The sequence below is a fragment of the Tachysurus fulvidraco genome, chromosome 20 (genome assembly GCF_022655615.1).
Source record: "Tachysurus fulvidraco isolate hzauxx_2018 chromosome 20, HZAU_PFXX_2.0, whole genome shotgun sequence".
In the NCBI taxonomy this organism is placed as follows: domain Eukaryota; kingdom Metazoa; phylum Chordata; class Actinopteri; order Siluriformes; family Bagridae; genus Tachysurus; species Tachysurus fulvidraco.
Genome location: NC_062537.1, coordinates 17,443,901 through 17,469,343, shown reverse-complemented (window position 1 = coordinate 17,469,343; position 25,443 = coordinate 17,443,901). Strand labels below are relative to the sequence as shown.

At 39.4% G+C, this 25,443-nt stretch overlaps 1 protein-coding gene across 4 annotated transcripts in view; it reads right to left on the bottom strand.

Moving 5' to 3' along the window:
- Positions 1–22,780, bottom strand: part of gfra2b (GDNF family receptor alpha 2b) — a 111,925-nt gene extending 89,145 nt beyond the window's left edge. For 2 of the 4 annotated variants that reach the window (XM_027175430.2, XM_027175433.2), the window contains exons 1-2: positions 22,142–22,779; positions 17,592–17,876 (exon numbers count right to left, since the gene is read on the bottom strand). In XM_027175430.2, the coding sequence (XP_027031231.1) occupies positions 17,592–17,876; positions 22,142–22,181 (325 nt within the window). In that variant the 5' untranslated portion in view covers positions 22,182–22,779. Of the gene's footprint in view, positions 1–17,591; positions 17,877–22,141 lie in introns of all 4 variants that reach the window. The other 2 variants (XM_047805266.1, XM_047805265.1) reach the window with 2 other exon arrangements.
- Between the last annotated feature and the right edge of the window lie 2,663 nt (positions 22,781–25,443).

The window sequence follows — 25,443 nt, the reverse complement described above, 5'->3', positions numbered from 1 at the left end:
AGGGCACAGCGACGACTTATCCAAAGAACTGCAGGCCTCACCTGCCTCAGTTAAGGTCAGTGTTCATGACTCTGGGCAAAAATGGCCTGCATGGCAGAGTTCCAAGACGAAAAGGCTGCTGAGCAAAAGGAAAATAAAGGCTCGTCTCGGTTTTGCCAGAAAACATCTTGATGATCTGCAAGACTTTTGGGAAAATACTCTGTGGCCTGACGAGACAAACGTTGAACTTTTTGGAAGGTGTGTGTCCCACTACATCTGGCGTAAAAGTAACACTGCATTTCAGAAAAAGCAAAATATGGTGGTGGTAGTGTGATGGTCTGGGGCTGTTTTTTGTTTCAGGACCTGGATGACTTGCTGTGATAAATGTAACCATGAATTCTGCTGTCTATTAAAAAATCCTGAAGGACAATGTGCGGCCATCTGTTTGAGTCCTCAAGCTGAAGTGAATTTGGGTTCTGCAGCAGGACAATGATCCAAAACACACCAGCAAAGCCCACCACTGTATGGCTGAAGAAAAACAAAATGAAGACTTTGGAGTGGCCTAGTCAAAGTCCCGACCTGAATCCTATTGAGATACTGTGGCATGACCTTAAAAAATTGTTTCATGCTCGAAAACCCTCCAATGTGTCTGAATTACAACAATTCTGCAAAAATGAATGGATCAAAATTCCTCCACAGCGCTGTAACAGACTTATTTTAATTTATCACTAATGTTAATTGCAGTTCTTTCTGCTAAAGGTGGCCCAATCATTTATTAGGATTAGGGGCAAATACTTTTTCACACAGGGCCATGTAGGTTTGGATTTTGTTTTCCCTTAAACCTTCTTTTAATAACTGTTTAAGAAATCTTTATGAAATTTTTTGTGTACTTGTGTTAGTTTTGACTATTTAAATGTGTTTGATGATCTGAAACATTGAAGTGTGACAAACGTGCAAAAATAAAAAATTAGGAAGGGGGCAAACACTTTTTCACACCACTGTATATGTGTTTTCAGGACAGGGGAGACACCTGGCACATGTAGCAGGGCATACAGTACAGGGGATCTTGATCTACAAAACTTCTACACCTGCCTGTGATAGTGATGCCTTCCTCTCAGATGCACTGAACTACTTCTATGCTCGGTTTGAGGTGCAGGACAATGTAGCGGCAAGGAACACCATCCTTCCCCCCAACGATCAGGTACTATCCACGGCCGACGTTAGGAGTTAACCTGCGGAAGGCTGCTGGACCAGACAACATTCCTGGCAGGGTGCTCAGGGAATGTGCAGAACAGTTAGTGAATGTCTTCACTGACATCTATAACTTATCCCTGAGCAGCGCTGTTGTTCCTACGTGCCTCAAGACAACCACAACCGTCCCTGTGACAAAGAAATCCTGCCTCAATGATTATTGTCGAGAAGCTCGTCATGAGGCAAAACAAGACCCAGTTATCACACTCACTGGACCCCCTACATTTCGCATATCGTCCAAACCACTTATCTGACTATGCCATTGCCATGGCCCTTCATTTAGCCCTCACCCACCTGGACAATAAAGACACTTACGTACGAATGCTATTCATTGACTTTAGGTTCAGCATTCAACACAATCATCCCTTAGCACCTGATTGAGAAGCTAAGCTCTGCAACTGGATCCTGGACTTCCTGACTGGGAGACCTCAGTCGGTCCGGATCAGGAACAGCATCTCCAGCACCAACACACTGAGTACTGTAGCCCCTCAAGGCTGCATGCTCAGCCCACTGCTGTTCACCTTGCAGACTCGCAACTGTGTAGCAATGCACAAATCGAACCTTATCATCAAGTTTACGGATGACCGTGGTGGGTCTCATCAGCAAGAACGACGAGTCAGCATACAGAGAGGAGATGCAACAACAAACTGCCTCCACTGAACATCTGAATCTCGAATCGCAAGATAGTGCAGCGGATAGTGAGGACAACTGAGAAGATCCTTGGAGTCTCTCTTCCCTCTATAATGGACATTTACACCACACGCTGCATCCGCAAAGCCAACAGCATCGTGGATGACCCCACAGACCAATCACACACACTCCACCCTCCTGCCATCTGGAAAAAGGTACCGAAGCATTCGGTGTAACAGTTTCTTTCCACACACTCCTCAATAACTAAACAGTGCAGAGCACAACACACACACACACACACACACACTACTGTGTGGACTGCACTGATCTGCACTAAATACACACTCTTCCGATATACATCCATGTCTACAGTGCGCAGTGTCGGCACCACGAGCGGGCCCTTGGGGGCGTGGCCTGGCCACTTGAGTCACTGTGCTCCCTTACTTCTCAAAATAACACCGAACTTAATAATTTAAAAAAATGTTTTACAAATGACTTTTATTATACCATGAATACTGGTTAAAGAATAAAGACTATAAGTTAATTAAAAAATAATAATTGTACTAACCCATAATGCAATGCTAACATAGTCAGCCAATTACATTCACGCTGCCACTACGTCAGTAACGTAAATCAGTAGGATAAACGCTCACCTTGTTCATCAAAATTGTAATTCCTCCTCTCGTCGCCTGCAGCTCTTCTGAAGGTAAGATGCCTTTTTGCTTTAGTATGTTTGGTTATATGCTGGTGGTTAATTTGCGTGCGTTTTCGCGAGTCTTGCACTTTAGAGTCATGCTCGAAGGGCACCTCAGTCGTGGCCGGCCCGAGACTCGAACCCACGACCTTACTATAAATCATTCAAATTTCTAAAAAATAAAAAGCTGCTAATCAACACTGTTCCTACTGAACTATATTTGGAATAAGCAATTAAACTGACGCATAACACACGTTCTGTATTTAAAAAATGAAATAAATAAATAAATGAATGAATAAAGACCAAACAGACAAGCCATGAGTCACAGCATGGTTCCGAAACAACTCGGTTATTCAGCTCACTTCTCCTGTGTGATGGATTGAGGTGTTGAAGCTAAACGGATCTGTAGTCGGGATGTCCGTGTGCTTCTGTGTGTTTGGAGTCAATGACTTCTGTCCCAAACCTGTGTACTGGTTTAATTAAAACTAAAACGTCTCTATGCAGACAAATATCTGGCTGTGTCCTAAAACACTTTTTACATTTAAAAGTCTCTCGGATTCCGGGTGCGATATAATCCCCTAATTAACATGAATGGCTGAAAATAAGGATTTGCATAGTGGCGCGCGGGCATGCAGGCTGCGCTGTGTCTCTCAGTAATTACATAATTGCCCTCAGTGCTCGCCCACACGCATATAGGAAAGTATACGGGCAAAAAAAGTTCACTCTGATAGAACAAATCTCTACCAGGCTGCTGCAGTCTGATAAACCTACATTAAATAGTGTTGTCTTGAAGCCCCTAGTCCCTTGGGTAAACACCGTGATCCTATTGTTAATGCAAAGAAACGTGCAAAAAAAAAAAGTGCAATTTACAGTAGTGAAGAAATGGAACTCTAGCAATATATTGTTAGATATATTGTTGATATATTATATATATGCTTCAAAATCTACAGCATGCTAACATTCTTCTAGCACCCAGAGCTGTGTGTGTGTGTGAGTGTGGGTGTGTTCACACTGTTAGCATTATGGATAATTGGTGTCAGAGGTGAAAGTATAATGCGAGCAAAGAGGCTAAATTATCCTAAACCGTGATTGTAAAGTAATACACAGCTCTGCTAGCTGCGTGTCATCGCTACCAAGCAGTTGAAGCCTTTCTCACTAAATTAAAAGTCCTTCTGTTCACAATGTCCTCTGGTGTAAAACTTCTATAAGAAATCTGGTTGGTTCTGCCTAGCAAAACTAATTTGTGTGTGTGTGTGTGTGTGTGTGTGTGTGTGTGTGTGTGTGTGTGTGTGTGTGTGTGTACAGCAGCATTGCCTGTATTTCAGCCTGAGAGTTTCTCAGTTTCCTGTACTATGGCTATGAGGAGTGAAGCCGATGTCCTTCGCTGTAGTAATTCGACAACCTCAAGCTTTGATGTAGAAGCCTAGTAAAATTAAAGGTAATTGTTTCCTCCACTGATGTTTGTGTACGGCTCGTAGCGATTATTCCCCTTCTTTGACTCCACAATACCAGACCTCCACATCGTAACAGCTTGTGGCTCCTTTAACTAGGTACTTAGAAAAAGACAGAAAATCACAATAAAAAAAGACCAAATATCACACCCTTTGCGTGCTAAATCTCTTTAAAGAGATTCGAACTAAATCCTTCTAACATTTTAATGTCTTATTTTAACTCCATGACCCCATGACCTCATGGTTCCTTGTCTCCGTCCGTGTGAGAGCCGTACGCATGCGCCACTTCTGTGCCACTTATAAACAGTTGTTATTGGAGCTACCACAGCCTTCCTACTGTATCAGCCACTTTGCCCGTTCTCCTTTGAGTTCTTATCAACAAGGTTCCCAGTTCCACCCACAGATCTATCGCTAACTCCATCATCCGTTCTCTTGGACAGACCGAGATACTCAAACAAGCTCATCTGGCACCGACAACCAAAATCACTTTCTTTCTTTCAATACTTTCCACATTATTTGATGCGAACGTTACCTGAAGCTCGTTATCTGTATCTACATGAGTGTATGCATCATACTGCTGCTACGTGATTGGCTGATGGGATAATTACATGACTGAGCAGTTGTATAGGGATTCCTAATAAAGTGGACAGGGAATTTGTGATTAAATTACGTTTTGAGCCTAAAAACAGCACTTCGGTTTGGAACTGTTGTGATGACCTCAGAGAAACGTTACGTCATTTGAGCTACTGCTTCCGTCAATGTGGCGACCGCGAGAGAGACTTTCAGATCTGTCTTTTCTATCATCCTCTTTATTCTTTGTCTCTAATGTTCTATTTCTCTCTTTGATACCTTTTTTTCATTTCTCCTCTCTGTCTTCTGTCCTTTCTAGCTTTCTCCTTCTCCTTGTTCTTCTGTCATAATTTTTTTTTTTGTCTCCCATCCAGCTTCCTGCTGTCTCTGGACTCTACTTTCCTTACAGAGACAGTTTACTCTCCCAGAGTGTTTCTCCCCATCTCCAGCTCGTTTTATTTCTCTGTCATTCTCTTTTTCCTGTTTCTTTTTGATGGGGGGATTCACCCAGTCGGGTGTGAACACGGAAATGCGTCCAGCTCTGTGTTTCTAAACTCGGAGCCTCTGTAGGTGATTTCTGTCCCAGCATGACTCTGTGTGTGTCAGAGATCACACCGAGATACTGCTGGTACTGACAGAACTTTGAAGCGCAGAGAGAGAGAGAGAGAGAGAGAGAGAGAGAGAGAGAGAGAGAGAGAGAGAGAGAGAGAGAAGGACTGTGAGAGAGAGCGTAAAAAGGATAAGGAAGAGGAGCAGATGAGACAAATGAGCAAAGGAAAAAGAAACTGATAAGAAAGGGGAGAATGAGAGATGGAAGAGGAGGAGGAACACGGACAGAGGAGAAACAAGAAGAGCCGCAGGAAATAAAGACAAAGAAAAACGGCAGCTGAAAGACAGGACAAATGAGCCATGATTATGGGACTAGGACCTGATCGATACTGTACGTAATTTAATAAGATTAGCTGATGTTTAAATCACCAGAATGGTTAAATCTGCATCCATGAAAGAACATTCCACAGCTTTACACATAACTATAAATGGATAAAAAAAAATTTAGTCATTCTTTAAAAAAATAACAAATTGTAATCACTCTATCACACAATATTTAATACTTGATATCCCTATAACAGCATTTTCTCATTGCTTAATTAAGAAACAGGGAGGTGATGATGATGAAAATATGAGATACTGTTAGACAGGTAACACTTAGTCAGGTAACACTTCAACTAGCACTTCTTTCCGTATCGTTTGCATTAAAAAAAAAAAAAAAGACTTAAAAGGTATCTTAAGAATGTAACCTAGTGAGCCAGCATTAATGTATCCGATGCTAGAGATTTAAGCACTTATGTACGTCGCTCTGGATAAGGACGTCTGCCAAATGCTGTACATGTAAATGTAAATGTCAGGGTGCTTTCACACCTATAGTTCGGTTCATTTGGTCCGGACCAAATGCAAAAAATTATACGTTGTAGCTTTTTATCAGTTTTGGTTCCTTTTCACACCAAACTGATCGTTCTGTTCCGCACCAGTTGAAACGAACCAAAATGCAGTCATGTGATAACATCCACATCACTCATTGGCCACATGTCTTTCCTAAACTGCTCCTCGATTGGCAGAATAAACGGAAGTGTAAACAAAAAGAGGAAAATACAGGAGAATACAGCGTACAGTAGAGACGACTGCGCGCTGCAATTATGTTCGTGGTTGTAATCTACTACACCGCTTGTATACAGAATTCTATGCAAAGTCTTAATTTTCAGAATGAAGCGCGCATGCGGCTTGAAAATATCATTTTAATGCACTGCAAACGGCGAAGACGCATCGCAAGACACTTCAGGAGGCGTCGAGCGTTACTTTTGTGAAAATGTGACATGCTCATCTTCCGAAAATATTGCCAACGACCCTCTACGGCAGCTGGTTTAGTCCAAAATGCACAATACTTTTTGCAGTTAGATCTATTCGATCTCGGACCGTGTTCTCACCACAAACGAACCGTACCAGAGTTCGTTTGAAAGCGTACCGAGACCACCTCTTCAAGGAGGTCTCGGTACGCTTGTTTGGTCCGCTTTTGGTCCCCACCAGAGTTCGATTGCTGCATTCTCACCTGCTCAGACGAACCGCACCAAATGAGCAATCGAAGTCTGGTACGATTCAACCGAACTAAACAAGGCAGGTGTGAAAGCACCCTAAGTGTTATCGCATCACCAATTAGAACATCCAATCAAATTCCAGGATGTAATATGGGACAGTGTCTAGGATGAAGGGGTGCCCCGTACAGGGCTAGGGGGAATTGGGATTTACATAGTGGTTCAAAATGCAAAATGTTAAAAAAGATATATATATATATATATATAAGGAACATTTAGCCAGAGGGTAACATCAGTAAATCTTTATTTTTTCACATTATTCCAGTGTCACTGACTGATTTGAGCTGAGGTTATTATTTAGAACCTGCTAGGTTTTGTATGTATGCTGCTGTGCTGCTCTTCCTGAGGAAAGCTCTGTTACTAAAATATTTGTGTCTGTTTCATTTTGGAACACAGAGAATTTAGACAGCTCTTCAGTTTGGTTCCTTAAATAGAAACCATTGAAATGTTTATATCTGAAATTTCTTTTATTATCTTTAAAATCCCCTCCATCTCTCTTTCTCTCTCTCTCACACACACACACACACACACACACACACACACACACACAACACATGCTCTCTCTCTCTCTCTCTCTCTCTCTCTCTCTCTCTCTCTCTCTCTCTCTCTCTCTCTCTCTCTCGCTATCATTAACAGTTCTCTTTCATAACCATGCTATTGCTCACCCTCCTCTCTTTCTCTACATTTCACTTTTCTTTTCATTATAAACTCCCTCTCCCCGCCTTATTTTCTTTTTTTAAACTCTCTCTTTATCATTATCACTTCTTTCCGCCCTACTCCAACCCCCCGTCTCTAATCTCTCTCTCTCTCTCTCTCTCTCTCTCTCTCTCTCTCTCTCTCTCTCTCTCTCTCTCTCTCCTCTTCCTCCTCTCTCTCTCTTGCTCTCTCTCTCTGTCTCTCTCTCCTCCTCTTCCTCCTCTTCCTCTCGCTCAACCACTTCCTTTCAATCTGTCAAATATAATAATTTTTTTTCCCTCAGTCTCAGTCTCAGTCACTTCCCATGCCATTTAATCTCCCTCAATCTCTTTCAGTCCATTTCCTCTCATACTTTCACTCTCTTTTTTCTCGCCTCATCCATTTTTTTTCATAATTCAGTATCTTTCTTTCTTTTTCTCCTCTGACTCAGTGCTCATACTTGCAGCAACGTGATGTGGCTTTGAATTTACAGCAGTAAAGAGGCGGGGCATAGCCGATGCAGTCGGCATAGTGAAGTGGGCGGGGCTAAGCGATAGGATAAAGTCGAGGTTCTTTAAGTTAATACGATTGAGTTATGAATAGTTATGGACAAAGGGACTATTAAACTGTTGAGCTGTGAAATGATCTGTTTGTTGTGGCAGTTTGGGAAAAGCTAACAGTTAGCGTGGCTAAATTCTCAGAAAGTTTTCTCACAAATGTTTTTTTTTTTTTTCCTGCTTACAACGCACTTTACGACCAAACCAACAAAATATGTTTCAGAAATGTTATTTGCTTTTCATACTTGCTACGATGACCATACTGAGACAGGGTCAGTTGAACAAGCTGTGTTGAAAACTTTCAGTGAGAGCTGGTGACTTCGACACAAGCAACAGCAAGCGTTAGCGACAAGATGTGGGCGTGGCCAGTGACGTGACAAAGTGAAAAAGTTGAACATTATGCAAATACAGTGTGACGGCGTAGCGGCTACTAATGGGATCGAAGACGGTAGAGTCTTCTTCATCTCGTATGATATAATGTTGAATTTTTACTCATTTTAGTAGCAAGAAAAATAGAGGTAGAATGCTAGTTGCTTCACTTAATGATAACCATCACTGGACTACACACACACACACACACACACACACACACACACACACAGTATTTGTACTGCATCAATACACACGGGACTATACACACACACTGCATTTAATTTAAAATAACAATCTATCTGACAATAAGCTATCGGTACCACAGGACATTTCTGTATCTGTACAGTCTGTTGCACCTTACATGATACATATATATTACATGCATATCATACTTATACTTATATATATATTATTTATACTTATACTTATACATATGTGTGGGTATATATATGTCTAGTAGTACACTGTGTGTACTGACTATGTATGAGCACATTGCATCCTTTCCACATTTTCCACATTTGCACATTTCAACGGTACTGAGCATTTTACACATTTTTTTTAACCTGTTTGTAAATTGTTCTATTTATGTTTCTTACTATTGTATGTAAATGGTTGTGCAATTTCTGGAGCTCGCTCCCAAGAATTTCACTCACCAAGGCACATGTGCTGTGGTGATGTGACAATAAAGGTGACTTGACTTGACTTGACTTCTTAGTAAAGAGACTGGAGACTCAATAAAATGACTGTATTTCTAGATGTAGTTTAAGTGTGATTGTCTGCCACAGTGAACGTCAGGCATTGATCAAGTTGCCGGATAGATACATGACATGATGTATCAAAACAGACTAAAGCCTAATCAGCTGAGTTTGTAAACAGATATTGGCTGTTATGTCTATGTCCATGATGCAGAATTAAACCTTTAAATGATTGGATCATCTCGACCAGATGTGATCACATTTGATCGCGGCATGTGCAAGTGGAAATATATTCTATATAGCCAAATATTTTTAGACATCTGACCATCGCATGCATACAGTATGTTGTTAAAAATCCTATTGCAGCTTTATAACCCTTTACTGTTGAAATGCTCCACTCTTCTCTTCTGAAAGGTTTTCTACTGGATGTTAGAGCATAAATCTGTGTCAATCTGCCACAGGAGCATTAGTGAGATGAGACACTGATGTTGGGATGGTGAGGAGATCTGAGGTGCAGTCAGTTCCAGTTCTTCCTAAAGATTCAGAGTCAGGACTCTGTGTAGGACACGAGATCTTCATTAATCTTGTCAATCCATGTCTTCATGGAACAAGTTTCTAGGTTGTAGTGAAGGGATTTGTAATGCTCCAGCACATAAGAACATTCATCATTCATTTATTCATTTTCTACCGCTTTATCCAAACTTTTCGGGTCACGAGGAGCCTGTGCCTATCTCAGGTGTCATCGGGCATCGAGGCAGGATACACCCTGGACGGAGTGCCAACCCATCGCAGGGCACACACACACTCTCATTCACTCACACACTCACACACTACGGACAATTTTCCAGAGATGCCAATCAACCTACCATGCATGTCTTTGGACCGGGGGAGGAAACCGGAGTACCCGGAGCAAACTCCACAAGGTGACAATCGAACCCCAACCCTGGAGGTGTGAGGCGAACGTGCTAACCACTGAGCCACCGTGCCCCCCAGCCATATGAACATTCTATACGATTTTCAAAAAGTTCAATTTTCAGAAAATGTCCAAAGTTCTTAGTTTTGCAATATTTCCATATCAAGGAATCACTGTTGCAGGATTAAGTGCAGAAATCAAGAGAGCAAAAATTTGAATTTTCTGCTTAGAACAAGTGGTAAACAAACGTAAAATGATTTGTTCAATGTGAAGTAAATAAATCTCCTCCTTGTGAATGCAGAGGCAATCTTGGCTTCTCCTTTGTCTGTCTTTTTCAGACAAACACTTCATTTCTTTTTTCCGTTTTGCCCCTCTTTCTGTGTCCATTGCACCTTTTCGGTCAATTTGTGCATTTCTGTTGAGGGAGAAAATCCCAGCATGCCTTCAGTCAGACAGAATAGCCTGAAGATAACCATGCTTTGAGTGGATCCACATGAGTGTGTCTGTGCGTGAGCATCCTAAAGTTTGGGATTGTAGGTTTTCTGTTCTCTTGGTCGATTTGATTGAGTTCTGTGGTGCTGTAATCATCGCTGTTCGGTCCACTCAAGAGTGCCCTGTATTTTTCACAAGCTTCTTGCTTTTTGGCTCGACAGAATGGTGGAATCGAGAACAAAAGAGTCGCTGGGAAAACATCTTAATGACGGCCTGTGCTGATGCCGCTGCGGCCCAAAATAGGGGTCCGACTGTTCGGTGGATTGAAAAAAAAAAAAGCAATAGCACAGGAGCCATTGTGTGCCCTGAGACACACAGAGGAAGCCAGATGCTGCTGAAATAAGCAGGAGGTTATTAGAGTGTACAAAGAAGACCTTTAAATGAGCATTCCACTGGGGCTTCTACTAATGACACTTCATAGTATCGAATAAACATAAAGCAGCTCCAGGTCTTTTCATACAAACATGTGTGTACGCATTAGACGTGTCAGAATCACGCACGTGCATGCTGGTCATTTTGACAGCTGGGTTTGACTAGAAACATGTGTTTATTTTTATTCCACAACAAATATATCCCATGTTGCCAAGATATTAGGTTTGATCCTAATCCTTATCTTCTGCAAGGTCCCACCTCTACTTCCAATGTAACAAATCAGACCACAGATTCTACAGCTTCTATCAAATCACAGTTTCTGCAAAAATGATCACTAACCAATTAGATCACAGTTTCTGCCCAAAATGTCACCAATCAGATCTGGTATCCACCCAAAATTGCACTGTACCCAATCAGATCTGTGTCCAAAATGCTACTGTAGCCAGTTTCTGTCCCTAATACCTCTGCAACTAATCAGATCCCAGTTTCTGTCCCTAATACCTCTGCAACCAATCAGATCCCAGTTTCTGTCCCTAATACCTCTGCAACCAATCAGATCCCAGTTTCTGTCCCTAATACCTCTGCAACCAATCAGATCCCAGTTTCTGTCCCTAATACCTCTGCAACCAATCAGATCCCAGTTTCTGTCCCTAATACCTCTGCAACCAATCAGATCCCAGTTTCTGTCCCTAATACCACTGCAACCAATCAGATCACAATTTCTGCTCCTAATGCCACTATAACCAATCGGATCACAGTTTCTGTCCCTAATACTGTACCTCTGCAACCAATCGGATCACAGTTTCTGACCAAAACATGAGGTTATAATTATTTGCTTAATTACTTTGCTAGCAGATGAATTTAATCACTGTACAATTTAATGCACATATTTATTGCATAGTCAGGCTTCATCATTCACTAAGTGAATTCCAGTTGTTCCTGTCCCTCCAGCCATATCTGTATACACACATGCTGTGATGAAAGGAAGCTTTGTACGTCTGTGTGTGTTTTGTGTGTGTGTGTGTGTGTTTTGTGTGTGTGTGTTTTGTGTGTGTGTGTGTGTGTGTGTGTGTGTGTGTGTGCATGTATGTTTTTTACCTTAGCGAGTTTGCTTCTCGATGATGCTGAAAGTGTAACTCATTGATTACTTGCGTCAATACGACTCATTTGTAATGGCGCTGCTGAAGCAGATGGGTTTCTAATCTATAATTCACGTTGATCTTAATGCCTAAACTCCTATAGCCACTCACCAACAGCGTGAGGAAAAGGCGCTAACACAATCCCGGGAGTAAAAGCACTCCACAGTAAAAAGATGCACAAATGGAAGCAGATATATGTCCATTTTCCTGCTGTATAATCAAATACACTCTGTGTACACACTCCAGATCCTTTAGCTGCACTCCAAACACTCACAAGCCGTGTTTCACACTGTTATTCTTGCTTTCTCCCAGACATCGTCTCCCATTGTCCGGAGTCGGTCTCGGCGTACACATCGCTGCTCTTAATAGAAGTGTGTGAGTTTGTTCCAAAATGCAAATCTCTCAGCACTAGGGGTGTGATGCAGTGACACTCTCCAGCGCTGTGATCTCTATCGGTTAAGTACTCCAAATATCCGTATCCTTATCCGTGTATTTGGATTTGAACCTGATGTGGGAGTGATGTGAGTTGAAAAGGTTTTTTTTTTGCTCTTGTGTGTTAGCATGAAAATGGCAAGAACAACAATAAAAACACTCTTTTTTTTGCGTAAAAAAAAAAAACGCAATTATTTTGCCGCATCCTTTATATATATATATATATATATATATATATATATATATATATATATATATATATATATATATATATATATATATCTTCTCAACCAGATGCCTTGTGTACTATATCTACAGATATTTCTCCTATTTGTTATGTCATCTGTACTCATATTCGTATTTATTCCGATCCGAATCATTTAAACCGTTTGTATTGTGCTACATCTCTAATCTGTACGAGAGGAAGCGCACATTGTTACAAAGGTAGCGGGTAATGGCCAATGAATTCCTATAAAGATTGCTCCTGTTGAGCTGAAACTTTTACTGGATCCTCAGAGGGATAACTGAAGAAATGTTAAGGCAGACCTTCTCAAACTTCTCCCCATGAGGCTCACTTTTCCAGTTTTCTGAGAATTCGCTTACTGGTGGTGAAGGTGATGCACTACATAACGGCAAGTAAAAATATCTCTTCCTTGTAACTATTGGGTCAAACTTCTCCCTTGGCCTCACCACTTTCTCTCTCTCTCTCTCTCTCTCTCTCTCTCTCTTCCTTTCTCTGTATCAGCTGCATCATCCCTGCATTTCATTCGCAAATGAAAACTCCACTACACATACCTATCTATTATTTGCTTCACATCCAATCACCAGAAGTTCTGTCCTGTGACCTTCCTAATAAAATCTTTCCACTTTTATCAAACACAGATCTGGTATTCACAGCTCTATGGATCATATTATCTGTGTACCTTTGTATGGAACCTCGGATCACCTTTGGTTTTTAACAGCACGCCGCTGAGAGCTGAGCGTGCTTATAAGTCGAGATTGTGCTGCTTCAGTGTGTCCTTGCTCCTGGGTGTCTGAACGGTCGATAAAGCATCTAAACAGACATCTCCTATCTTAATGGCTCATTATCTTCATTCCTTCCATAAAGGTCTACAGACCTTCCTTTTTAGATGAAATCGGGCCGACCGGTTTGCATTGCATTGTGATGGAATGATAATTCTTTACAGGCTTTTTTTTTCACGTATATAAACCCTCAGTCTTTAGAACTCCACATCGTCACATTAATTGGAATGAAAGACTATGAATGAATATCTCAGTCATTACGCACTTACTATACAATATTTCAGTCATTTGCTGTTTTTTGCACAACTCTATATATTATCCAAAGGACCTGCTGCTAAGAAACTGTGTTCATTCTAATATTACTGCACCAAATATTGTTTGAACATACAGTATATACGCCGGTCGGTCGGCGCTGTTTCTGTTACTGTTTATTGTCTTTTGTGTATTGCATTTTTTGTACTTTTTGTATTGTCTTGTAACTTTGTCTGCACTGTTTTTTGTCCTGCACTGTCTTGTCTGTCTTGTCCTGCACTGTCTTGTCCTGCACCATCTTGTCTGTCTTGTTTGTCTTGTCCTGCACTGTTTGCACCAGGTTACACAGTTGCACTTTATGTGGCTAAGACTAACTACATGTCCTTAGCCCTGTCTTTGTTTTATGTAGCACCTTGATCCTGGAGAAACGTTGTCTCATGTCACTGTGTACTGCAACAGCTATATACAGTTGTAATGACAATAAAAGCTTCTTGATTTGACTTGAAAGACATTTACAATTCATTTTGATGAAGTTTTTGATGAATGATGGACAAAGAAAATACTAACTGTACATTTGAATTGCCTTAAAACTTCCATTGTAGGTAAAATCGATTGTGATTGGTCAGTAGGGCATGATTCGTGTTCTACACCAGCAGCTCAAACAACTTTTTTATTAAAGGTGCCCTTCCACAGAAAACAGTCTTTACTTGTATTTTTTGAGATGTGTTAGGTCCATATGTGTTTGTGTTTGTGTTGTGTCGGGAATGTGAAAATGAACTGCTACAGTACCTCCCTGTCAGTTCTAGCCACTGAAAAGAAATAAGCTGAGAAATCAGGTCAGTTAGAAAAGCTGCTCGTGTGACGTAGAAATGATGGAGCTCATTACTATTCATGAGCTCTCCCACTTGAGACCGCACCCACAGAATTTGTGTAGCTCAGTGAGTTTCCTATACAGCAAGGATGGCTGAACGTCAATATACCCGAAGAAGCCATTCTGCCGCAATTCCAGGTGATTGTAAACAAAGTTCCTCTAGCCTAGGCTACTTATTGCGCTGGGTGAATGAATAGTCATGCTCTCATATCCTAGCGGTTAGCCAATCGGAGCCAAGCAGCATAGCTCATTGAATATTAATGAGAACTGGCACAAATGGAGCTGAGTCTTCCTGCAGGCTTTCAATACCACACACTAGAATGGCTTGAAATAAGGTAACCAAGGAATTTTTTCCACAAAAAAGTTACAGAGTCCATGGTAAACTTCAGACATTAACACAAAAGTAATGAAATACGTTTGGCAGGGCATCTTTAATGCACCTGAACATCAACATCTGTACCCGATTATATGGTTACTTTGAGGAAATATTTATTAAGTGTTTGTTGAAGGAATTTCCAGTGTCAGTACTTTGTAACAGTAAGATTATGACATTATAACAGTAACAGTATACTGGGGAGCAGTTGGCGGGGCTGCTCAAGGGCACCTGAGTCGTGGTATTGCCGGCCCGAGGCTCGAACCCACAACCTTAGGGTTAGGAGTCAAACTCTCTAACCATTAGGCCACGACTTCACCATTACAAACTGCCGTTTTAGTCATTATATATCCTTCCAATTTCTGTGGGCAACCTGGAGTATATCCTAGGGGACTTGTGGTTCAAGTAAGGAGCCACACTAAACAGGGTGCCAATTATGTGTATGTGTTTGGTCTGGAGACGGAAACTCAAGTAGATGCCTTTAGATTTTCTCACATATACTGTACATTACAGCACAGTGAAATTCTCTCACTCATTTTCTACCGCTTATCCGAACTACCTCGGGTCACGGGGAGCCTGTGCCTATCCCAAGCGTCATCGGGCATCAAGGTAGGATACACTCTGGACGGACTGCCAACCCATCACAGGGCACACACACTCACTCTCATTCACTCAAACACTCACACACTACAGACAATTTTCCAGAGATGCCAATCAACCTACCATGCATGTCTTTGGACTGGGGGAGGAAACCGGAGTACCCGGAGGAAACCCCCGAGGCACGGGGAGAACATGCAAACTCCGCACACACAAGTGCCCCCCAGTGCCACCGTGCACCCCAGTGAAATTCTGTCTTCGCATATCCGAAATTTGGATGTTCAGAGAGCAGCCATGATACAGCAACACTAGTGTAGAAAGAGTTCAGGGCCTTGCTCAAGGGCACAACAGTGGCAGCTTGGCAGTGCTGGGGTTTGAACCCTGATCAAAAACCAAGAGCCTTAACCGGTAACGCAAATATATAAATAAATTGTTAGAGCTGGAAATTTGTTACTTTAGAACAGGAATAATACTTTGGAGTGTGCTGAATAAAACCTCAGTGTTGTTAAAGTAACTCTTTATCAACACTGAAGATCCTATGGACCATATGGAGGTCTTTGATCACTTCCTGTTCCTTACTTCAGCTAAGTTTGCTTTGGTATGAGCTTGCTTCTATTATAGTCTTCTATAAATATTATTTCAAGAGCTCAAAAGCAGATATGAGGCAGTTCAAGGATTAAAACTTACTCACCTACAGTAATCTTTGCACTACCCAAAGCCCTGGACATTGCACTACAATAGAGTACAAACATAAAACCATCTGAAACACAAACATATTAAAACAGTACACTGTTCCTTTTGACCTCAGTAACGTTGAGACAGTAGGAAGGCCACACACTCTTTTTACAGCCTCTAAAAAACTCATAAGCTCTCTAAATGTCCGAAGAAATTCCTGACTCACAGCAGTACTGTTAGTGGAAGTTCTTTCAGCTGTCTGTCTGCATACATGAGTCCAATACCGAGCACATTACACAGCGTGAGCTTCTTTTTAAACAGGGTCATGAGCCAACCTCAGAAGAAATAGCTAAATAACAACCAAACTCGTGATCCTCCTCTCCCAGGAGCCTCAGGGATGACACAGACCTGCACACATACACATTCACACACTCTGGACAATTTAGAGATGCCAATCAGCCTACAACACGTCTTTCGACTAGGTTAGGAAACCGAAGAACCTGGAGAAAACGTCCAAGGCATGGGGAGATTGTGTAAACTCTACATGCAGGGCAGAGGCAGGAATCTAACCACCAACACTGGAGGTGTGAAGCAAATGTGCTAAGCACCAAGCATTTTAACCCAAATAGGAAATTGGCAGACTTAGTATACAAGCTCACATTTATGCTTCTATACTTTGTTTAGCTCACTGCAAATTTGTTAACTCGCTGTTGCACTCTAGGATATGGATAGATCTAGATATTAGAGCACAACCGGTCTATTGTTCACCTGTTAATGTAGGTAAAATTCTAACAAGTACTCGATGCATAATACTGTAGGCCTGTGCAAGATGTTTCATCGCGTTATGTTATGTTATTTTAATCAGTCCTTCTGGGATTTTGTGGCATTTTTTGTGATCATTACAGCCAAAAAAGAGTTTTTGTGCAATGCAATCTCTTATGAAACTGATCCAGAGAGAAATAATAAGATTACCTATAGCTGTCATGGATTTCTCCTTCACAGCATGGTTCCCATGCCACCAAGCGTCATGTGCCTGTGTTTGCATTTGCTTCTGTTTTGGTCCTGTCTCCACCCCTTGTCTTGTCATTGCTGTACTACCTGATTGTGTGCACCTGTTTTGGATTAGTTCTGGATTAGCTTGTCCACTTATACCCTGCCGTGCCTGTAAAATCTTGCAATACATGAGCAGGTGGTGCTTGTCACCATGGGAACTGAGATGCAACAGGAGAATTGTGACAATAATGAGAACTTGTGTGATTCTTCCTTTGTCCAAAATAAAAGGCTTTGCAGGTAAACAGCAGCAAAAAAAACTTTGCACAAAGGTACTTACTTTCTAAATCAAACACAAATTAAACCGTCCTAAATAGGAATATGAGGAAAATCCTGGTATATTGAACAGATCTTTATACAGTAGCAAATGTTGATGTTTACCTTCGTTGAGGCTCATGTGGATGGTCCAGTAGCTCTGCAGGCACTGCAGCTCCTTCTTCATGCCCCTCTTGCAATGGCAGTGGTGCAGTGGGCTGTCTTGCAGGACCTCCAGTGCCACCTGGCACTCTTTGTTCTCCAGCATGGCGCTGCGGTCTCGGCCCACCAGGCACTGTCGCATGATACGGAAACGCGAGCTGCACTGCGCGTTCTGGTTACACATCTCGCTCGCCCTTAAACAGTCCATGGGGGCTGTCCATTCGCCGTTCTCGAAAGCAGCCAGCTCATCTGCTCAGAGAGGAACAAGTCATCTGATCATTCTACCCTTTCGACAGTGTGTTCTTATTAACTCAAACCATTTTTTATGCATTACACCCTAACACTTTATTCTGTGTACTTGACTGAGTTTGTAATGCTTACTGTAATGTAAACATATTTAATGCTATTTTAATGCATAGGAAGAATTTCAGATAGCACATGACTGGCTACAATCAGCAACCAAATATATAATCCAATTTGTATAAAGCTATACAAAGTACAAATTTAAAAGCACTCAAGAATTTTAACAGCACACAGAACTGTATTATGGGTATGGTACAACATTGTCAACACATTGGAAAGACACAATTAACTGACATTGCTAATGGCTAATATTTGTTGGGTTGAATTATTATTGGTTGTTGCTCAATGTTAACTTTAGCATAGCGGTGTTTTGTTCATTTCTCGAAATAATGAATATATACGATCTGATTTCAGTGTTCCAACTTAAAAACAATACTGATTCTAATGTGATTATTTACTTATAAGGATGTCTTTTAGGCTAATTAGCATAATGACTAATATTAAAAGATGCAAATTTCACTAATGGCAATGGTAGCTACTGTAGGTTGCTAGTGCAGAAAGTGTCTGGTGTTCTAGACAATTCATTTTTCATTTATTTTTCATCTGTCTATCCATTTTCTGGAATCCTACACAGGGGAACAGGGACCCTGGAGTCTATCCTAGAGATCTCAATGCAGGGGACACCATTGACAGGGTTCCAACCCATCACATCTGGACACACACTCTATGGACAAGTTATAGGAACTCTTCGGGAAAGTGGTAGCTCTGTGGTTAAGATGTTGGATTATTGATCACAAGGTTGTTCAAATCCCATCACTGCCAAGCTGCCACTATTGGGCCTAATCCCTAAACTGCTCAGTTGCATAAATGAGATAAATGTAAGTCGCCCTGGATAAGGACGTCTCTCAAATGCCATAAATGTATTATTAATGTAGAGATGGCAATCAGCCCACAATACATGTCTTTGGACTGGGAAGGACCCCCATCACACTCTGAATCCCCAACCCCAGAGGATAGAGGCAATGTGCTAATCGCTAATCCACCGTGCCACCACAGTACACAATTTTTTTTTTCTTGAATTATTGAAAAAACATTACAGTAACAATTAAATTCTGAATAAAAGTGAATGTTTCTGTTAGCTCTGTTGTCAGCAAGCCTTTCTCTTTCTAAATATCAATTCCTCTAGTCGTTTTTTTTCATCTTGAGCTAACTCACCTCTATCATTAGCAGTCTGGAGACTGATATCTAAGAAACAACTTTTTGGCAAAGGCTGCTGTTAAAAGCGCTGCATAGACTAATTGAAAATGAAATATAACCAGTTTCACATTTTGTGAATGACTGCAATTTGTGCAGAAGTAGATTTGAAGTGTGTCCTGGGATTGAGACTGTAATTTGCTCATGTTTTCAGCACTGTGGACATTTTTGTACCTGGATAAATCCTCTGTTCTGAAATAACCGAGTTTACTGTGGGTGTTTATTCAACACTATTCTATTCAACACTGCAGATGTTTATTCAATGTTGAATAGTAAAGAGCTAAATTGAACACAAGGGATTTTGCTGTATATGCGAAAGAACTGAGAAACGGTGGAATTACCCAGATTCCATTTACATTTCCACCATTTGGCCTACATATTTATACAAAACAGCTTACATCTGAAGCAAGGTACATCTGAGCTGCTGAAGGTTAAGTGTTTTGCTCAAGTGGCCTCTTGGCAGTGCTGGGATTTGAACTCCTGACTTTCTGAGTCAGTTAATCATTCAGTTCCTGTCTAAACACTTTATGTTTACTCATTTGGCTGATAATTTTATCCAAAGTGACTTAAAAACGATTAGGTGATGGAAGAATCTAGCTCGATGGCCAAACAACGTTTCAATCCATAACCCAATACCTTAACTACTGAGCAACCATGGTTTGCACAGCGACTACCAAAGCACACATGTCAATATCTGATTATTGATTAACTTGTCAATAACGAAAGAACTACACAGTCAAATTATAAATAAATAAATAAATAAATAAATAAATAAATAAATAAATAAATAAATAAATAAGAGGCTAGTACAAGCACAATTGAGAATAAAGGCAGATAAAGATCAGCTAATATCAAACACTTACAATAACCAGCCTGCAAATCAACCCTAACCAAGCAGTTCTTATTACTGCAGCCTGCTAAGCAGACATTACTGTTTGCTACTTTATTTTTTTTTATTTCTGAGACATTTTAATCAAAATATTAACTAGTTGAACCCTTAACTTAATAGATGATGTGAAATGTGATATTTACAAAACAGAATGAAGCAAAATAGTGGCTCATAAATAGTGATCTGTGATTTGCTAAAGGTAAATTAACATTAGCTAGTCATTAAAAAACAACTATAATAGTCCAGGGACTGCTGTTTTTTCAAAAATAAAAATTAATATAAATATTTTCTTTTGCTTTCATGAATCCTTATTTAAAGTGCAGTAACAGTTATTTTCCATAGAATGTATTTGTCTTTTGTGGCCAGTCCGTGTCTGGTTAACTATGTTAGCTACTGGCTGCATGCTATATGCAATGCCTTCATTTTCTTGAAGGGTTTTGGTCACCAATTTTATGCTGAGCATTAAAAATTGTACCGCTGATTTCTGCTGAGAACATTGTCTAACTAAATACCTGATAGCACACAAACACATGCTAGTTTTATACTTAGGAAGAATTTTAGGGCTGATTATTTATCCAGATAGCACATGACTAGCTTCAATCAGCAACTAAATATATAATCCAATTTGTATAAAGCTACTGTATAGTAATAGCAAGAGTTAAAACAGTACACAGAACTGCATTATGGGTATGATACAAAATTGTCAAACACATTGTAAAGACACAATTAGCTGACATTAGCTGTTTAGCGAGATACTGGAACTTTTGTAAATGGAAACCAGTATAAGATATTTTCTAAGGTGTTTTAAACATCTATAATAGTTAATATTACCATTTTACTAAAAGCTGCAGTTTCCCCTGAAATTGTTTTCTGGTTAGCTTTTTTTTTTTTAATTAAAATTAAAAAAAATTATCGCTAATGGCTAATATTTGTTGGGTTGAATGATTATTAGCTGTTGCTGAATGTTAACTTCAGTGTTCAGTGGTGTTTCATTAACTTCTCTAAATAATGAATGTATATGATTTGATTTCAGTGATTTAACTTCAAAACATTCTGATTCTAAAGTCATTCTTTACTTTGAGCTCTATAACCAGATTTCTTCCCCTTATGAATAAGGCTAATATCATGCTGTTCAGGCTAACTAGCATAATGACTAATAAATGTAGATACTGTAGGCTGCTAGTAAGATCCAAACACTGTTTGAGGTAAGTTACATGACGTCATGTTTCATTCTTCTGCATCGATATGTGACTGAATATTTGAAAAATAAATAAATAAATAAATAAATAAATAAATAAATAAATAAATAATACAAAACAACAAACAAACAATGACTGATGAAACGAGTGTAGGTCACTATCAAAAGTAATACATGCAACAATCTTTTAAAGTAAACACAAATAGGATGTTCGATACAAATGACTGTTTTTGAAACATATCACTAGATTTATCAGCACTCAATTATATATACATATTGCATAATATATATATATATATATAGTATAGATATATATATATATAGATATACATATATATATATATATATATATATATATATATATATATATATATATATATATATATATATAATAAAATATAATATAATAAATAAAATAAAAAATATATATGTATATGTATATATATATAATACATGAAATGATATATATATATATATATATATACTGCTAGCTCTAGATATTCGGATATATACTGTAGATTCCAATTTGTATAAAACTATAAAAAGTACAAACTTAAAAGCATTCAAGAATTTTAACAACACATAGACAACATACAAAATTGTCAAACACATTGTAAAGACACATTAGATGACATTATTTTATATATATATATATATATATATATATATATATATATATACACGAATATCTACAGCTACAGTTTCGGTTTATATATATATATATATATATATATATATATATATATATATATATATATATATATATATATATATATATACATAAAGTGACGAACCACATTTTTCCCATTTATCAGTAACATTAATGTGACGAGTTTAGATTATTTATTTGCAGTGTTTTCTTTGACTTACCTGCTAAAAACAGGAGTGCCAGAATATTTAATAAAATCATGATAAATCCGAATGAACCCGCGGTGATCCACTATTTATATTTCTATTTGTATTTTTTCCTTTTTTTTTTCTTGTTTATTTGGTTGTTGTTTTTGTTGTTGTTGTTTCTTTAAAAGAAATGAGACGTTTCCATCCCTAATCGCTTTGTATTGAACTATTTCACATCCACAATCCTGTAGCTCCACTTGCCATCCAGTGCAAAAAGAAGGAGAGTTGTGTAGCTTTATTTAGGAGGAGATGTCGGAGTCCAGCACAACATCCTGGGGTAAAGATCCGATGCTGATTTCCCGTCCATACGACCACAAAACCTCGGATTTTTCCCGTTTAAACTTTTCTTTGTGCCATTTTTATCCCAGAACGTCACGTCACAACTTCTGAGACTAATTCAGACTAAATTCCTCATCACTGCGCATCTGCACTAACTAGTAATAATAATAATAATAATAATAATAATAATAATAATAATAATAATAATAAAAGCTCAGTGTGTTAGTAATTCAGACGCTGTTTTCTCAGACAGTGTAGTTTCTCTTCTGTTCTGCTGTGTCCTCTCTCTTGCCTCTGCGTGTCTCCTCTCTCGGTTTTGCTCTTTTTGCGCTTGAACCGAAGTGGCGCGTGTCTGAGTCTCCCGTTATTTTTTATTTTTTTGCACTATGGAAAGCCAAAGATTCCACAAACGACTTAAAAAATACGTGCTCAAGTCAGTCCGGTCATTTATTCGTCTTGAGTAAGCATTTTGTCCTGTAAGTTTGGTGATAGACGATGTGTGGGGATGTGGTAAATACACCTTGTGGTCAAGGTGTTGGATTACCGATCAGAAGGTCATGAGTTCGAATCCCATGCCCACCAGGCGGCCCCTGGGCAAGGCCCTTAACCCTCAATTGCTCAGTTGTGTAAATTGAAATAAAAAATGCAAGTCACTCCGGATGAGTGTGTCTGCTAAATGCTGTAAATGTGTGGTGTGTGGGGTCCAGGATACACTGAGCGTGAGTTGGGAATACAACCTGCATATGTGATGTTGAGTCCATTGCAGGCTTTCATGCCCATAGACTAGGGATAATAATCTGATTTTAGAGAACATACAGAACACATATCCCAGCTTAGGGTCAGCCATGATACAGCTCCCTGGAACAGAGAGAGTTAAGGGTCTTGCTCAAAGTCCCAACAGTGGCAGCTTGGCAGTGCTGGGACTACAACCCAACTTCCAATCAACACCGCAGATCCATTCTGTTTGCCAGAATTGTCCAGAATTATTATTTATAGTTCATACAAAAATATGAAGTTTCTTATAAGAATATGATTTTATCGTTACTTCATCTATCCATTTTCTGTGTGGCTTATTCGATGTAGGGTCGTAGGGAACCTGGAACCTGACACAGGGGACTCAAGGCACAAGGCATGGGACACCCTGGACACACACACACACACACACACACACACACACACACACACACACACACACACACACACACACACACACACACACACACACAATAGACAGAAGTGTGTGTTTATTCTCCTCACCCATATGTCTTGAATCTTTGTCCATGGCGTTAGTCAAAAGTCTGATTTATAGCAACAATCTAATTGCTATTAATTCAAATGTGATTGTCATCATCACCAGAACATTCTGTAAAAAGTAGTTTTAAGGATGTGGACATTTTAAATGAACCCCTTTGCTGCAAAACAAAGTGTTTTAACAAGTAATCATAGAAAACTGATAATATTAATATTAATAATATTCAGATTTATATAACACACTTAAAATGTCTATTCATTGATGATGCCTAAATTACCTGCTGCACTTTATATATATTGTTACTATAATATTATGTATCATAGAATATTCCTTTATTGCAAAATAAAAAAATATATATAGACTGGGCACCATATTATTAACTTTTAGTAATCTTACATTTTAAAAGAATGTCAGTTGAAGGTGGAACACAGTTAATAAAACATATTAGTTATGTTTATATTAATTAATTAGTTAGTTATGTTAATGCAATGATTTGTCCCTTATAAAGACCACGTTTTCGCATTTTGAAGCGGTTATGGATGCTTTGGCTTTCCATACTGCTGTTCCCACATCAGCCTTTACGCGCTGACCAAAACTACGCGCGCGCGTTTATCCCGCGTCCACGCGCACACTCTAGCTAATGGAGAACTATTCATAGAGATCTAAAGATAAAATATTTAGCGTAAGAGTTTTTTAACCACATTTCTGTGGCTTAAAAGATCGTATTTACAGCTAATTTTACCGTCGCTTGAAGAGGCCAGAGTGTAATGTCTATATGTGTGACATCTCCATACCATCAATTAGACATGTGAACATCTCCTTATAGGAAACATCTCCTAAACCATCAATTAGACATATGAACATCTCCTTATAAGAAACATCTCCATACCATCAATTAGACATATGAACATCTCCTTATAGGAAACATCTCCATACCATCAATTAGACATATAAACATCTCCTTATAGGAAACATCTCCATACCATCAATTAGACATATAAACATCTCCTTATAGGAAACATCTCCATACCATCAATTAGACATATAAACATCTCCTTATAGGAAACATCTCCATACCATCAATTAGACATATAAACATCTCCTTATAGGAAACATCTCCATACCATCAATTAGACATATAAACATCTCCTTATAGGAAACATCTCTATACCATCAAATAGACATATAAACATCTCCTTATAGGAAACATCTCCATACCATCAAATAGACATATAAACATCTCCTTATAGGAAATGTAACCCTACCATCAGTTACTGATTGGACAGCAGTGGCTCAAGCAGTTAACATACTGAGTTGTTGCCCGATGGATTGGGGTTCAAGTCCAAGCTGCCAATGTTGGGCCCCTGAACAAGGCAGCCTCACTGCTGTAGGAGTGCTGCATCATGTCCGACCCTGTGCTCTGACCCCAATCTCCAAATTTGGGATATGCAAAGAAAGAATTTCACTGTGCTGTAATGTATATGTGACAATTAAAGGATTTTAATTATGGTATGGTTGTGTTTATGGTTTTGGGATGTCTGTGAAAAACTCATAAGTGGTTATTTTCTTACCATTTTTCATCCCTTTTGAAGAAATACTGGAAGTTTCGTTGTCATGAAGACTTTGAGTACAAAGAACTGAAAGTTGTGAATCTTTTCACATTTTCAATTTAAGTCCCCTAACTCTTACACAAGTCCCTGTGAATGTCTGAACTACAGCCTGAACATTAATCAACAGCTCTTGA